We start from the raw sequence: 16,291 nt of genomic DNA on the forward strand, positions 1-16,291 counted from the left end.
CAGAGCCAATCGAGGAGCTCAGAGAAGCCGCGGGGCGGGGCCAACCGCTCGACAGCCTGGAGGTGCGGTTCCCCGGGAGCCGTTGCTTGTACCCGTCGCCCGGGTTCCCAGGGCGCCAGCCTCGGGCGGAAGGCTGGGGCACTCGCCCAGTGCGCGTCCGCACAGCCTGCTCCCAGCAGTTCTGCGTCAGACGACTCCTGGCTTCTGAGTCCTTCACCTCGCTTGGCCTTGGCACCAACCTTCCCTCGGCCGAAGGTTGCACTCGTGAGTGAACAGTTCAAGCTCCTCTGTGACTTCTGCAGGGAGCTGTCGCTGTGTCTCTGCTTCGATTTATCAAAGCAGCTGTTAGGGGCGTCCCTCACCTCCCTGTTTGGGGGCTGCCTGTTCTGCAGGAGCGAGAACCTCCCCTCCTCAGTTTTAGGCTAGGTGAGTTGAGTGGGTTCAACACAGCTGATAGTTGAGCGGGAAGATTACAGATGCATACAAACGATGTTCTTTTGCTGTTAAACCACCCTTGGTTTTTGTTGTTGTTGTTGTACTCGGGGTACAGGTACTTTTTTTTTGTTTTTGTTTTTTAACACTTCCAAAGGCTTTAATTGATCACCATTATATTTACAGGTGTAGACCAGATAAAGGTTGCTTGCAGAGCTTCATATTCTCCACTTGTCTTTTCTTGCTTGTCTCCTCCCCTGCCAACTCTGTAGACCAATATCAGGTGAGACTGCTTTACTGGTTACATAGATCTATAAAATTTAAAAAGACACTTACCAAAAGAAAACTCCCAAATACAGTTATTAGTCAGTAATCGCTACATTAGCTGCCAGAACTTCACATTCATATCTTCAGATTATCCCCATTTTACGGGGAAGGAGGAAAGAAATTCAGAGGGAATTGAGTTGTACATTGTGACATTTACAAAATTCTTACAATATACCATAGTTGAATTCACCCCCTCCATCATTCTCATGTATCCCCCTCCCCCAATTCCTGGAATAGTTTCCACAAGTCTCATGAGTACATATTTCCATCATACTCTCTTGCACCCTTTCCTTCTCTTCCCCCCCGTTGAACCCATTTGAAGCAATGCTGGAAGTAAAGGATTTTCTACAGACATCTAGCTACCTTGGAATAGTATATCTGGCACAGCCAGAGCATTGGTGACTTGGCACAAGCATGCTTCTGCCTCCAAATCGAGCATTTAATGTCTCTCTCTTATCCCACTAAGTTTTGCAAAGCTACTGAGTGTTTGGAGCTGGGGAAACCCCTCAAAATAACCTCTTGTTTATCAGGAGCCCTTGTGTGCTGGTCTCTTGCTTTCCAGGCTCCCGGTCTTTCTGAAGTCTGCAGGTGTGCTTGCCTCTTCTCATCTTACTCTACATGCTTTTGTGAAGTGCAGAACGGCGTGGGTCTTGGGTGTGATGGGGGTGGGGATGGGACAAGAGTGACATGCACAAATGCACATATATATTCCATGTTTTTGCAAACAATTTCATTCAAGGATTCTTGCAACCTGCATGAGTTCATCCTAGCAACCTAACTTGGAGCAACGGGAGACTGAGAAAGGACAAAAGACAAACATGCAGAAAGCTGGGATCAGGTGGACTGGGTGCTCTGGTGGAGACACACAACAGCCTCCACCACCTCCAGCGAGTTTATTATGTACAGGGGCAAACAAGGAAGTGGGATAGCGAAGTCAGTAGCATGACCTTGTAGTTATTGGGAACAGGAGAAACCTGTGATTTCAGTATACTTTCTGCGTATACTGTTGCTGTCTGCAGTCATGGTGTAAACATCCTTATTCTTACATAAAGCAACGGTGCGGAATTTTGCTCTCGCTCCCTTCTGCAGCTGGGGGCTGTGCCGACCCCAGCCTGCAGATTGACATGGCTGTGCTCATGTCAAGTTCTCATAGGCTTCTCATACTCCACTCTCCACAATGGACTGTGATCCCACCAGGCAAACTCCAGATGGAAAAAAACAATCTCATGTTTTCATGCGACTTGAACAATAATAAAGTAATCTACAAAGTAATCTCAAGTTCGGAGAAGAGAACTTGAGAGGTTTTCAGGTTCATAGCATCTATGAACATGTTTTTAAAAACTGTTGCTTTTTGGGCTTAAAGGTTAGTTCAATCCAACTTCAGTTTTTGATCCTCCATCCCTTATCCATCCCCTTATCTTTTTACAACCAAACCTCCTCTTTATTTTACTTTTGGTATGAGCCTCCTCCATTCCCTGCAGTTGTGGTGGGTTTGAGTTACTGATTTAAGGGCCCTCCTTCAAGGCCCCAGATGTGCACTATGGCAAGCCAGTCAGTGCCTTCCCTTTCCTGACCCATGGTCCAACAGACCAATCAGAGCACCTTTGAGGGCAGCTTTTCTGTGCGCTATTTCCTGGACTTCAGTGTAGAGCTGGAATTTCTGATTACCAACCTTACAGTTATGGGGCTAGAGTCCTCCCAAGGCCAAAGCCATCACAAAGGAAAGCAGAGAGCCAGAAAAAGAAAGATGCACGAGCCACTCATGCAGCCAGCTTTAAGCCCTAGGGTTCCCTGATGTGTTGAAATCAAAGTCTTAGGCCCCCAGCCCAACTCCAGGGGTTCCACATGTCAGGTCCAGCCACTTGCCCCAACACACCAAATAAAGAGATGAGTAATGATGAAGACGGAGAAAGATTTATTATGCTGCTCCGGCACCTCAGGAAGAGGCAGGGTATTCAGCCTGTCTTTGGAGTATAGGCATGAGCTTTTGGGTTAAACAAAAAAAGAACTGGGGCAGGGGGTGAAAGGTATGCGTAATTACTAAGTAGTTCTGGTCAGCTGGGCACTGGTGGCTCATGCCTGTAATCCTAATTACTTGGGAGGCTGAGATAGGGAGGATCCAGGTTTGAGGTCAGCTTAGGCAGATAGTTCTCCAGGCCCCATCTTCAAAATAACCAGAGCAAAATGGGCTGGAGGCATGGCTCAAGTGGTAGAGCACCAGCTTTGCAAACACCAATGCCTCAGTTCAAACCCCAGTCCTACCAAAAATAACTCAGTAAATAAATAGTCCTGGTCAAAGTATGGCCTGGCTGATCATTCTCGGGGGTTTTGGAGACATTATGGCTGAGGGGATTATTGCTTGAGGGGAAAAATCTGGTCAGGCTGAGCAAAGCAGTGTTGCTTGGCAGGTGGAGACTCTGGTGTTTTTTCTTGTAGTTTCCTCCTTCCTTTCTTGTAAAGATGTTTTTGATCAGTCCTGCCCTTCCTAGATGCCAAGGTGTTTACAAAGTAACTACAGGGGAGAAGGGCTCAGAGCAAAGGTCACAGATACAACATGGAGACACAGATTCCAAACTTTTCTACTGCTTTTAGTTAATTCATGGGCCCAAGAAAGTAGTCAGTGCTTTTGCTGGGCACCAGTGTCTCAGGAGGCAGAGATCAGGAAGATCAAGGTTCAAAGCCAGCCCCAGCAAATAGTTTGCGAGACCCTATCTTGAAAAAACTGTGCATAAAAAAAGAGCTGGTGGAGTGACTCAAGGTGTAGGCCCTGAGTTCAAACCCCAGTACCACAAAAAAAGCAAGTAATCAGTACTTTTCAGCAAAAGACAGTTAATAAGTAATTGTTATGATCTGATATATTATGCACTATTTTTGTTTGTTTCTTTGAAACAGGGTCTTGCTGTGTACCTAGACTGGCTTAGAACTTAAGATCTTCCTTCCTCCTTCTCCCAAGTGCTGTGATTACAGGCATGTACCACCATGCCTGGCTGACATCTTTTGTTTAAGCAACTAGATTTCTTTCACATGGAACATAAAGAGCCTGAACTGACATATTTTTTGAGCTTGGGTGAGTTATTACCCAATTTCTTCATCTATTATTTGGGGAGAATAAGATGGACCTCCCAGGCAGCTGTAAGGTTTAAATAACATGTAAATTTATACTTAAAATAGGATTGCTATTCGTGATGTAAAAATTTTAGTGTTGGAGACGGACAGGATTTATTTGCCTTACAAACAGTGATTGTGGCACACAGGGTTTCAGAGGCCCTCTCAGGCCCTCCCAGGATCTGCAGTTATAGGTTGGGAATCACTGCTATCACTGCTCCAGAGGTTAACTTTTGAGCAGGGCAACAGGTACTTCCCTGTGCCCCTTCAATCTGGTGCATTCTTTCTCTAAGAGCCTAGTCATGTTGCAAGGGTCCTCCCATCCCATTCCTACCTTACCTGGTCTGAGTACAGGTTCATTCCAAGCAAGAGCCCCATTCCCTATTTCACTGATTCCAACCTTGCTCAGGAGGTGGAGTGATTGGAGATTATTTCTGTTGTAGAACCAGGAACACCCTTACCAATAGGAACTATGGCTGTCGTTTATTCACATGGAATACAATCACAATTTGTCAGGGAAAAAAAAATGCTAACTGCCTGAGAGTTGGTGAGTTTTTCCTTTAACATCCCTCTACTAGTACTAATTCACTTCTTACTTGTGAGTTTCTAAGAGCAGAGAGGTTGACAGGAGCTAAAAAGTCTAAGCTGTGAAAAAAATTAAATGTGAAATCATAAATCTACTAACTTATTTTGTAGACAAATTGCAAAGTAATTTCCTGGGAACCATTGTCCCAGTACAGTGACTCCTAGAAGGGATTCCCAATTTGTATTATTTTTCAAATAATTTTTCAAATACTTGATACAAATACATGACCTAAAATTCAAAAGGTATATACAAAAGGGCACACCTATGTGTCATTGCAGCTTCCCAGTTGCCCTCCTTAAAGGAAACCACCATTATCAGTATCTTGTATGTCCCTCCAGAGATATTCTATGGTAGCACTGTCCATCAGAACTGTAATGATGATGTAATCCCAGCTGCTCAGGAAGCAGAGCTCATGAGGATCACAGTTTGAGGCCAGACTGGGCAAAAAGTTAATGAGCCCCCCCATCTCAACAAATAAGCTGGGTGTGGTGGTTGGTGCCTTGGTCCCACCTTAATGGGAGGCATAGGTAGGAGGATTGCAGTCTAAGGCTGGCACCAGGCAACAAGTGCGAGACCCTATCCAAAAATTAACTAAAGAAAAAGCTGGGGGTATGTGCTTAAGCAGTAGACCTAGCAAGTGCTAGCCTGAGTTTAAACCCTTGGACTGCTAAAAAGAGAATCGTAATGATGAAAATGTCTTACCATTGCTGTTCAATATTGCAGTCACTAGCCAGGCACATGTGGCTATTGAGCAATGGAAATTTGGCTAGTGTGACTTAGGTGTTGACTTTTAAATTTTAATTTGTATTAATTTAAATTTATATTTAAATATTGATATGTGGCTAGTGATTACTATATTGGGACCCCAATTTTGTACAGATAATACACAACACACAGTCACGTACGATGCACATTATACTAGCCTTGCTTCATTCACTTACCAGTGCCTAAGTACCATGGAGATAGATTTTTTAAAACTACTACAAAACATCTGTTGTAATTCGTGAGGGCAATCTTGGAGAGCCATGGGCCATCACTTTTTATAGCAAGCTCCAAACTCTCCAACATATATAATGAAGACACCTCACAGCACTCCTAGGTTCCCCATCCCCGCACTTTTACCACCTTGGGTTTGGGGGGGCTTTGAATAGTCCCTTTTGGGAACTGGGGGGAAAATTTACCATGAGTCACTGCCCTAAAACACATTCTCCGCCCACATGGCCTATGCCTGATGGTGGCAGCATTCTTTAGGGTTCATCACAGCTCTTTAAGTGCTTCTCCTTTTAAAAAATCAAAGTCTCTGGGGAAGATAGCAATTAAGGTAGAATGTCTGGGCCTAAACTTGGATTTTTGCCTGATGAGAGTGGCCAAGGGGCTTTGAGGAGCATGGGGACTTTGTTGGGGAATCTCACTGTGTTGAGCCATGAGGATCCCTGACTAAGTTTGTGCCTTTATTTTTTTATGGCACTGGGGTTTGGACTCAGGGCCTCAAGCTTGCTAGGTAGGTGCTCTTAGCACTTCAGCCATTCTGCCAGCACTTTTTTGAGATGTTTTTTTAAATTCTCATGAATTATTTGCCCATGCTGGCTTTGATATCTGCCTCCTGAGTAGCTAGGATTACAGATGTGAGCCACTGGCACCCAGCTGGTTTTTGATATTTCAGGTGATGAGAATCTTTTCCATTTCAAATGGTCCCTGGAGATAGAAATTTTACTTATCTGTTTTGGTGTTTATCCTTTTCTTCCGGAGGTCCTTGTGGGAGGTAGTAGATCCAGTATTTGGTGTCAGACACATCTGGGTACAGATCTCAGCTCCAAAGGGCACAATCCCTTTAGTTTGTGGGGCAATAACATTATTTGCTGACCTCCAGTAAGTCAGTCTGTATTGCATACTGAATCACATAGAGAGGCTGAAGGAACAGACTGAAATGCACTCAGCAATATTCCTGAGTCATCCCTAAAGCAGGGCTTGTGTTACACACTGGTGGGAAGGGGGCAGGAGCTGTGTGGAGAGGAAGGAGATGTGGTTCTTGCCTTGTCATGGTTCCTCAAAGTGACCTCAAAGAGAACAGTGACTGAGTCCCTTCCTTCACTACATTGTGTTTCCAGGTGACTGCTGCAAGAACAGGCCCAGATTGCATAACCTACAAACCAGGGCTCATCAGACACTGAATTACTAGCCCCAGTTTCTTGGCCCACATGGTATCCATGATCTCAGTGTGGGTAAACTGTCCTTGCCTGTCCCCTGGCTTTGGGCTTGCCCTGTGGCTTGCTTTGGCCAGTGAGATGAAGTAGAAGTGAAAGTGCTGTTCCAAGTGTTGGCTTGCAGAGGCCTCACGAGCATCTGCTGGTCTTCAGTGGACTTCCTCCTTCACAAGAGAGGAGCATCTCCTCTTAATTACCACCTCTCCACCCTGAGTGCAGAGTGAGCACAGGTGGACGGAGCCAACCAGCTAGCACAGCATTAGAACACAGCTACATTAGCCAGCTACAGACCTGCAAGGGCCATTCTAATTCCCGAGTTACACAGCATCACTGCAGCATAGCTAACCCATTCCTTATTATTTATCTATCTATTTATTTATTTATTTGGTGGTACTGGGGATTGAACTCAGAGCCTCAAGCATGAAGTACTCTACCATGTGAGCCAAACTCCCAGTTCTTTTGCTTTTAGTTTTTCAAATATGGTCTTGTGCTTACTTTGCCCAGGCTGGTCCTGAACGGTGATCCTCCTACCTCCACCTCCTTAGTAGCTGGGACCATAGTTGTGCCACCACATTCAGCTTAACTCACTCTTTTTTTTTTTTTTTTTTTTTTTTTGGTACTAGGGTCTCAGGACCTCATACTTCTACTTCCTAGGCCGTATTCTACTGCTTGAGCTATGTGCCTAGTCCTTTTGCTTTAGTTATTTTTTGATAGAGTCTTGTGGTTTTGCGTAGGCTAGCCTGGACCATGGCCCTCCTACTTTTACCCACCACATAGCTGGGGTCACAGGTATGTACCACCTTACCTGGCATGTTTGTTGAGATGGGGTCTTGCTTACTTTTTGTTCTGGTTGCCTTTGAACCACAGTTCTCCTGATCTCTACCTCCTGAATAGCTAGGTAGGATTACAGGTACAACCATCACATTCAGTCCTCTAGCCCATTTCTTTTAGTAGGTTGTAAGTTCAGCTATTGCAAGAGAGACCCAACACACAGTGGGTTAGAAAGAAAGCAGTTTATTGAGTTCTCATGTAATAATCCAATTAAGAAGCCCAGGGTTAATTTGGTGGTCCACACTGTCAAGAACCCAGGCTCTGTCTACTTATTGCTCTACCTCATGTACATGAGGGCGTGACCCTCAAGAAGAGGAAAGTTGAATGGGGTGCAACTCAGTAGCAGACGCTTACCTAGCAGTGTAAGGCCCTAGCCTCCCACCCTAGTGCCCTCAAAACAACAGCAACAAGCAAAACAAAACAGGAGGAAGTGTCTTGAGGTCCAAACAGAAGTGCCAAGAGCAGCTCAAGTGGAGGCTTTCTGTGTTATAATATTGGAAGGAGGGTTTGGCGCCACACCGTGGAGGGCTTGGGTTTGTAGGGCTGAAGGACTTTGAGACTTTGACCTCTGAATACTATGGAGGCTTCATATAAATGAGGGCTATACCCTCGTCTTGTTATGGCATACTACGTCAGACAAGAAACTAGAAGCCATTCTGGATGTTTCAAGAGGATACTGCAGTAGTTAAGGCAGCACACAAAAGCTTGCTAGGATAGGTCCCCTTTGTCTCTAGGATTGACTCGAGGGAAGGTTTGTAGGTTGAAAGGGAAGCACTAACAGCCTATAGAAAATCTGTTTTGGCTTAAAGTATCCAGAGTGCCTTCTAGTTTCTTGTCTGAGGTAGTATGACAGAATAAAAATATATTTTTGGTTTCTGCCCCCAGTTCCTGATACAGAGCTCCTAAAAACTTTGGAAACTTTTGGGTGATGGGAGCATTTTTTTGTTCTAATGAAGCAACTTTTGGTGGGCTCCTAGGTGGGGCTGGTCACCAGAAAGACTAAATCATAATTGGGTATTTAAAACTTTAAGCTCCAGTATTCAGCCTCTGGGGGGGAGATGAGGAGGTGGAGATTAATGATGAATCATGTCTGCATGATGCAGCCTTCCTAAAAAAATCCCAAAAAATGGGATTCAGAATGCTTCTGGGTTCATAGACATATCCACATTGCTGGGAGGGTGGTGTATCCCAAATCCATGCTCCGTGGGAACCTTTTCCAGCCAGACCTCACCCTATGTATCTGTTCATGTGGCTGTTCATTGTACCCTTTAAAATATCCTTTTTAGGACTGGAGGCATGCATCAGGTGGTAGAGCACTTGCCTAGCAAGCATGAGGACCTGGGTACAATCCTCAGTACAATAAATAAAAATAAATAAAACAAAACACAATACTCTTTTGTACTAGATCCACAGTAGGAAGTACAGTTTTCCTGCACTCCAGGAGTCATTCTGTCAAATGATCAAACCTGAGGTCAATGGTTAGTCAGAAGCATGGGTGACAACCTGGACTTGAGATTGGCCTCAAGTCCTCCTCTGAAGTAGAGGCAGTCTTGTAGTACTGAGTCCTTAATGCGAGGAGTCTGGCACTAACCCCAGTTGGTAGCAAAATTAAGTGGAATTATAAGTTACCCAGCTGGTGTCCACAGAAAATTGGAAAATTGCTTGGTGTGGGACAACCCCCCATCTAATGTCAGAAGTAGAGAAAAGGGTTTTTTCCTAATGCAGGTAGTATTAAAATATGTCTACAAATTCTTTGAATCTTCTTTCTTCAAAAGGCAGAGTCTAAATCCTCTCTCCTCGAGTGTAGGTTGGATTTAGTGACGTTTCTGTTCATGTCATGTGGCAGAGGGGTGCTGTGTGCTTTCTGAGGCTTGGTCATAAAAATAGAAAGTGTCTCTGGAGGAAGCCCAGCCATCACGATGTGAGGACAGTCAGTCAAGTAGCATGTGGACAGGGCCACACAGGCAAGACACAGCGTGAGGGAACGAGCCACCTCGGAGGTGGATCCTCCAGCCTCAGTCAAGCCTTCAGATGGCCACAGCCTTGACCGAAGTCTTGAGAATCTCATGAGAGACTCAGAGCTGGAACCGCTATAGCTGCTCCTCAATTCTTGACTTGCAAACACTGTGAGGAATAGGAGCTTACTGTCATTTTAAGTCACAGTCGGGGGGTGATCTGGTACCCAGCATTAGGTACGTGATACTTTGATGCATGGATTGAGTCAGCCAGACTGGAGACCCTCTGAGCTGGTGTATTAGTGGTGCCCTTGCAATGGTTGGGGATTTTTACCCCAGGCTCCAAGTCTTCCCCTCCATGCCAACTGCTCATTGATTTTCCTGGGCACAGAATTCCTTGCCCACTGTCAGATAAGGGGGACAGTAGCACCAAATGCTGAAATGTAAATTAGGGTGATTTTTTTTTTTTTGGTGGGGAGGAGAGGTACTTACAAGCAGAATGTTAACAGTACACTCTGTCTCCCAAGCTTTCAGAGAAGGAAAGTCAGGCCAGGTTTAGCAGGACTGTGGGTACCAAGGCTGGAGTTTGTGCATGGAAGGAGCCTGTCTTGGCATGTATTGTATGTTTATAGGACTAGGGAAACAGGGAACATCTATGTTACCTTTGTGGCTGCTGCTTGGTGGAGAGATGACCTCATTAGCCTAATTTTTCCAACTGAGCTTGGTGGTTCCTGTTGAGCTAGAAAAGCCCCTGCTGAATCAAACACCCTTTCTGGAGCTCCATTTTTCTCCCAGTTCCTGCTTAGTCCAGACCCCCCGTTACCTCCTGCTCTCCCTCTACTTTTAGGCCACCATCAAAGGACTAAATTCCAAACTTGATCATGTCTTCTCACTGTGTAACCCATCAGTAGTTCAACCTCTGGTTCCTGTGCCTTTGGGATCAGGGTCCCTGGCCCCTATGCAGTGTGTAGCATTTATGCCTTTTACTCCTTGCACGCTTGCATGTCATGCTCCAGAACATCAGACTGCCCACATGCAGGCCTCCCTCAAGGATTTGTGCTTCCTTGCCATTGTACTGTCCACTGTCTAGATGCCTGTCTTTCCTGTTGTCAGAAAGGAAATCTTTATTGTCAGGAATCAACTTTATTCCTTTTCTCTTCATCCCTAGTATCTGCTCTATTCCAGCAAACCCAGAGTTGGACCACATCTTGATAAGCAGCCATGGTCTCATCTAATACACTGTCTTCTCAGTGTGGATTGAGATGCCCCCTGAGAAAAGGGACTCTGTCCTAGTCAATTCTTTCCCCAGCACCGTCACAGCATCTTGCATGTAACCCATACCCAGCTTAAGTTCCATCCCTTTTTGGACTCTCCCTAGGCCACCTAACTTTTCCTTCACTGAACTGACACATCTCTGGTCTGCAGCATTTTTGCCCTAATTATATTTTGCCTCATTTCATCATCTTGTTAAAAATGTCTCATTTCTCTGACAGGTTTCGCTGGGATCACTGAGAGTTTTCTTGTAGTGGCATTGGTCTGGTGTCCACTTCTTTCACTCAGGTCTCAGCTAAGAGCTGGTCTTCTGAGCTATAGTTTGCCCATCAGTAAGATGGAGACAGTCATGTTCTGTGCCACCCAACCCAAGACACCATTCTTCTTCCAGATTACAGCCAGGGGAGTGTGCCTGGCTTGAGGACAGACAGCTGGCCACAGGCTGGCCGGGCAGAAAGTCTGGATTGGGGCAGAAATTCTGCCCCATCTAGGACCAGCTGGACAATGTAGAATATAATGCTTGTGAGTTTTAATTAATTGTACAATTTAATTGTACAAATTTGAGATAGTGTTACATAAAAAAAGAACTTCACTTTTTGTGTCAAATTTAAAATAATGCAAATATGCCAAAATAAAGCTTCTTGGAGTCCTGTGTCACACTTTGGGAAGCCTGAAGTACCTTTCTTATTAGCTCCTGTCTTTTTTTTCAATACTTTTTTTAGGGAAACACCTCTATCCAGGTACTAGTGGCTCATGCCTATAATCCTAGCCACTTGGGAGGCTAAGATTGGGAGGATCACAGATTGAGCCAGCCCAGGCAAACAGTGCTCCAAAATAATTACAGCAAAATGGACTGGAGGTGTGGCTCAAGCAGTAGAGCGCCTGCTTTGTGAGCATGAAGCCCTGAGCTCACAAAATAAAAAAATAATGCAAAAAAAAAAAAAAAAGTTGCTAAATGATGAAAGACTGTGAAATGCCTAACCCAGGGCCTGGCACCAAGTAAGCTGATTTTAAGTGGTAGTTGTTGGTGCTTCCTGTTGTGATTACTATTTAGTCTTGTGCTCTAAATTCAGTAAATATTTTTTGGCTCACTTGTCACCATAGAAGGAGAAACACTGGTTTTCATTTTTAGGAAGGAACTTTGGGAAGCATCAAGATAACAGGGATCTCCTGCCCAGAATTAGCTAACTTATCAGCCAGATGAGGAACTGACAGGCCACTAACTGCTTGGAACCCTAACCAGCAAAACCCACTGAGCTGCTTTCCAGGCACACTGCTCCTCCAGGAGACCTGGGGCTGTTCATCCATTTGTGGCTGGCACCGTTTCATCTCATATTACTAGAATGCCATCATTTTCTTGTGTTCAGTAGGTGGATTATTCTTGTTTATTCTGATTTTCTTTTACTCACAAATGTGTTTAATACATTCTCAACATGATTTATTAATAACTGTTTTTGAGCATGGAGTGAAGGACCCCTTGTGTCCTTTGTAAATAGCTACTTGCAATCATGTAGCTACGGATGCCCATTGGACAAGGCAGGAAGCAGATAGATTTGGAGCAGGGCAGAACTGGAAGGAGCTGAGCAGCAAATGTGCAACCCTCAGTGAGGTTAGGAGAGGCTGTGGAGCCCATGTGAATGGAGAAGTAGCCCCACCAGTTTATTTTTGGAAATAAAGGCTAGGGAGGGCAGTCTTGGGAAATTATCCTGCACATTCTTACACTATCCCTCTGCTACCTCTCTACAATTGTCCAAGGGTCAATTGTGTTTTGGTGCAGTCCTGGGCCTTCACCTTCAGCCATTCCACCAGCTCTTTGTGTGTGTGTGTGTGTGAAGGGTTTTTTCGAGATAGGATCTCTTGAACTATTTGCTTGGGCTGGCTTCAAATCGAAATCCTCCTGATCTCTGCTCTGCCTCCTGAGTAGCTAGGATTACAGGAGTGAGCCTGTTACTGGTGCCTGGCAGGGTCAATAGTTTTAAAAGAAAAACAAACTAAGGTCAATTTTCTACCCATTTGTCAAAGTGGAGAACACTTCTAAGACAGGCTACATACTCATGTAATAGTTTGAGGGCTTGGGAAAAAAACCACAAGACCTGGCCCCACAGTGCAGTAGGCTCACTGATCTAGATATTCTAGTGTCCCCAACACCAAGTGAGAAGTTCTACAAGGTGTATGGTCTCCAGGGGGCAGGGGGTCAGACACCTCGGAAATGACTGGTTCTTGACGAACAGAGGAAAGGGCAAGAGAACAACTGGGATTTGACTTAAAACTCCGCATCCGTTGTAGATGTGTTTTCTGATTCCCCGAGGATGATTAAACTGGGGGAGCTAAGGCAGGAAGCTCTCTTCTCTGTCTACACTGCTTCTTCCAGAAGCGTGACTGCCACAAAGGAGTCCAGCATCAGTTCTAGTTTTCCTGCCTGTGTCCTTGTTATTTGCACATACATTATTTAACTCTTTAGGTTTTAATTTCTTACTACATGGATAGACTGAGTTAGAAATTTTACACATTTTAATGAGAATAATAAGTATTTGACAAGCAGTGTCAAACAAAAATTTGCCAGTTCTGAGGTGGGATGGGCATCACTGTATGGGCTGAGTGGAGAGCACCTCAGCCAGTTCCCTCTTCTCACCCTCGGGCTGAATCTACCTGTGCTGGAATTGTTACGACGACTTCGCCGAGCTCCCTGGGAGAATAATGCAAGCCTTTTTCTTTTGAAGTTCCAGAAGCTTCTTCACTGACTTCACTGGGAGAATCATTCAAGCCTTTTTCTCTTGAAGATCCAGAACTGTCTACGATGACTTCAGTGAACTCCCTAGGAGAAGAAACAAGCAAAGCTTTTACTCTTCTAAAGAGTCCCAAATGTTCCTTACTCCCATGTTAGACAGGAATCTTAAATCACCCCTTAGCCATTTACCCTGCATCTTTATTGAAAATCTCATCCTCATCAGAAGAGTCCTTGTCATGTAGCTTCTGGGCCATATTTTTCTTCTGGGTGGCACTGAGAGGTCTGTACATATCCCTAAGCCAGAGTGGCTGCCTTAAGCAAAGGAAGCCCTCCTAGAAAAGAGAAGGGGAGATATTAATTCTGCTTTCCCCTCCCTTTTCCAACCACAACACCAAGTCCTCTTCAAACTTGCCTGACTCTCACTTTCTGTTGGGTATCTCCTGCGCAGAAATGCGAAAAAGCCCCTTGGAGGAAAACACATGCACAAGACAGTTAGTGATTCATGCTGTTTTACAAGTCTCTTATGATGTACATCTCAGGTCTTACTAAGACAAAAACTTGTGCTTTGGTCCATAATCACAATGAGCAAAGTCACCCCAGACCTGGGGGCTTGAAAACAATTCCATGCATGCAGGGCTTCCAGCAGCTGTCCATGCCTGTCCCAAAGAGCCCCACAATGTCTGGGGAGACCTTTGTGTGTGGCTTGCATGCAGCATAGGCAGGATCATCAGCTCCACTTTTCTCCTCTGCTAAGTACCCCTGTGCAGTGAACAAACTGCACAACCATACTGGGAAGAAGCATTTCACGCTCTCCAGAGTCTTTCATATCAGTCCCCTGCAAACTTGGTCTCTCATGCATCATTTGCTCACTGGGTTGGGGTGAGGAGTGAGGGAGAAGGTGCTTTTGTTTTCCTAGCCGCTTTACCCATAAGTTGAGTCACACCAAGCCCAAGCAAATGTCTGAGTCCAGCTAATGAAGTTATCTAGCTCAAAGATTTTTCTACTGCAGGCTGTCACTGATAAATGTGGCATGAAATTAGTTTAACGGCCATGACTAGCACTAACACACAACGTATCTTTTCTGAATACAAACAGAATAGGAAAAGTCAGAGTGTATCATTCCAGAGACTATGGTTGTCTTCATGGCATATAAGTACTGATTCATGATATAATATGTAATCACAGCCCAACCACAGTGTAATCAATGGAGAAGTGTCAGGCTTCCACCTTCCTGATAACTCACTAGCAGTGTGACCCTGGGATAAGGTATTTCCTCTTTCTCCTTCTCCATTTCCTTACTATAAAAGGAAGAGACAAACTACTGTTTCTCCTAGCTAAAACTCTATGAGGTTTGGATAAAAGAGAGAGTAGAGATGAGAAGGTAACCAGTAGGATTGAGAAGGTAAGTTTTCCCACCACTTTAGAGGAAGGACTCAGACGCTCTATCTGTCACCAGCCCTGTGTCCTAACATCCTGGGGCTTCCTAACCCAGTTCCCTAGAAGGCCTCTTCTTGGGCCTGATGCCCACCAGCAGCAGGAGCAGGCACAGCCCAAACCTCTTACTCTTCACCCTCTATGCTTGAGGGACTAATTACAGCAAAGTCCTGGCTAGGGAACAGCTTTTGCTGGAGCCCATCAAAACCCTATGGGAAATATGTATACTTTACACCTCTGGCAGTTTCCTCCTTGTTAGACCAGGGGATCTAAAGAGATGAGTTCTAAGTTCTCCCCTCGTTCTCAGACCCTCATAAAAAGACCTATATTTACCTTGAGGAGCCTTCTCTATCATCCTCTGTTGTTCGTCTGTGGGAATAAATCTGTTTTTGGAAGAAAGCACAATCATGATTATCCACCACAGTGAACACTATCTTCAAATCTTTATCCAGTCCTTGTATTTAGGTCTTATTTACCCAGTGAGATAACTTTTCTGAACACAGGAATTCTACTCTGTTAATAGTTCTTCTCTTCCACAGTACCTAACTTAGGATCTTGCATGCAGCTGGCACTTAATACATTGTATTGACTGTTTTAGATGAAATTCAGCGGATAATTCCTAACAGACCCTTCAAATAGAAAAAGGAAGCATCCTTAACTTGATTAAAATATACGTATCTAATAGTCACCTTAAAACGACAGAGGTCACTGTGCGAGGGGACCTGGAAGTGGTGAAGAGGTTTCATAGAGATGAATCAATCTGGGTTGTAATACACATGTGCATAGAAGCAATGCTAGGAATCTCTCTGTATAGCTATCCTGATGTCAAACTGGTAAAAATGCTATGTCTTTCTTACTGTTGCTTATGTCTTGTCTTCAACAAAGTTGGAGAAGAGGGCAGAACAGGTTCTGCCTGGAAGCAAGGAGGGGGGGGGGAGAGGGAGGGGGTGGAGAAAGGGGTGGGGGGCAGGGGAGAGAAGTGCCCAAACAACATATGCACATATGAATAAATAAAAAAAAAAAATCTACCAGAAACCAAAACAACAGTGTTGTTTCAAAATCAAAGAGTAAAATGTTTCTTATTATTGCTTGGAGACACTGCTGTTGAGGAGGTCCCAGTCAATGCAATAAGGAAAATAAATGTGGTATAAGCACTAGAAAGGAAAGGACAAAATATTACTATTTGGATGTGAAATGATGGACAACCCAAAAGCCCAAGAGAATTAACTAAACTTTTACTGGAAGTAATGAGAATTCACCAAGTTGGCTAAGTACAAAATAAAGAGATCAGCCCACACACCTCAATACCTTTCCTGTGTACCTATATGAATTGGAAAAATGGAAGAAAGATCCCATTTACACTAGCAATAAAGATGTAGAAAGTCCCACAGAATAAACTTAACCAAAGATGTATAAT

At 44.5% G+C, this 16,291-nt stretch overlaps 1 protein-coding gene and 1 long non-coding RNA gene across 12 annotated transcripts in view; one reads left to right on the forward strand and one right to left on the reverse strand.

The window, feature by feature from the left end:
- Window positions 1-37: 37 nt before the first annotated feature.
- The window catches only part of LOC109676018 (uncharacterized), a 183,709-nt gene continuing 167,455 nt past the window's right edge, over window positions 38-16,291 (forward strand). For 3 of the 9 annotated variants that reach the window (XR_012438491.1, XR_012438483.1, XR_012438488.1), the window contains exons 1-3: window positions 38-426; window positions 619-715; window positions 3,652-4,411. This is a non-coding gene — a long non-coding RNA (uncharacterized lncRNA). The remainder of the gene's footprint in view (window positions 427-618; window positions 716-3,651; window positions 4,412-16,291) is intronic. The other 6 variants (XR_012438484.1, XR_012438485.1, XR_012438489.1 and 3 more) reach the window with 3 other exon arrangements.
- The window catches only part of LOC109676011 (leucine-rich repeat-containing protein 37A-like), a 35,160-nt gene continuing 32,262 nt past the window's right edge, over window positions 13,394-16,291 (reverse strand). Inside the window, exons 12-14 of one of the 3 annotated variants that reach the window (XR_012438480.1) lie at window positions 15,208-15,257; window positions 13,630-13,772; window positions 13,394-13,527 (exon numbers count right to left, since the gene is read on the reverse strand). Coding sequence is in view for 1 of the 3 variants with exons in the window: in XM_074045429.1 (XP_073901530.1) it covers window positions 13,626-13,772; window positions 13,853-13,904; window positions 15,208-15,257 (249 nt within the window). In the remaining 2 variants the exon portion in view is untranslated. Of the gene's footprint in view, window positions 13,905-15,207; window positions 15,258-16,291 lie in introns of all 3 variants that reach the window. The other 2 variants (XR_012438479.1, XM_074045429.1) reach the window with 2 other exon arrangements.

Source organism: Castor canadensis, chromosome 11 (genome assembly GCF_047511655.1).
Source record: "Castor canadensis chromosome 11, mCasCan1.hap1v2, whole genome shotgun sequence".
NCBI classification, from domain to species: domain Eukaryota; kingdom Metazoa; phylum Chordata; class Mammalia; order Rodentia; family Castoridae; genus Castor; species Castor canadensis.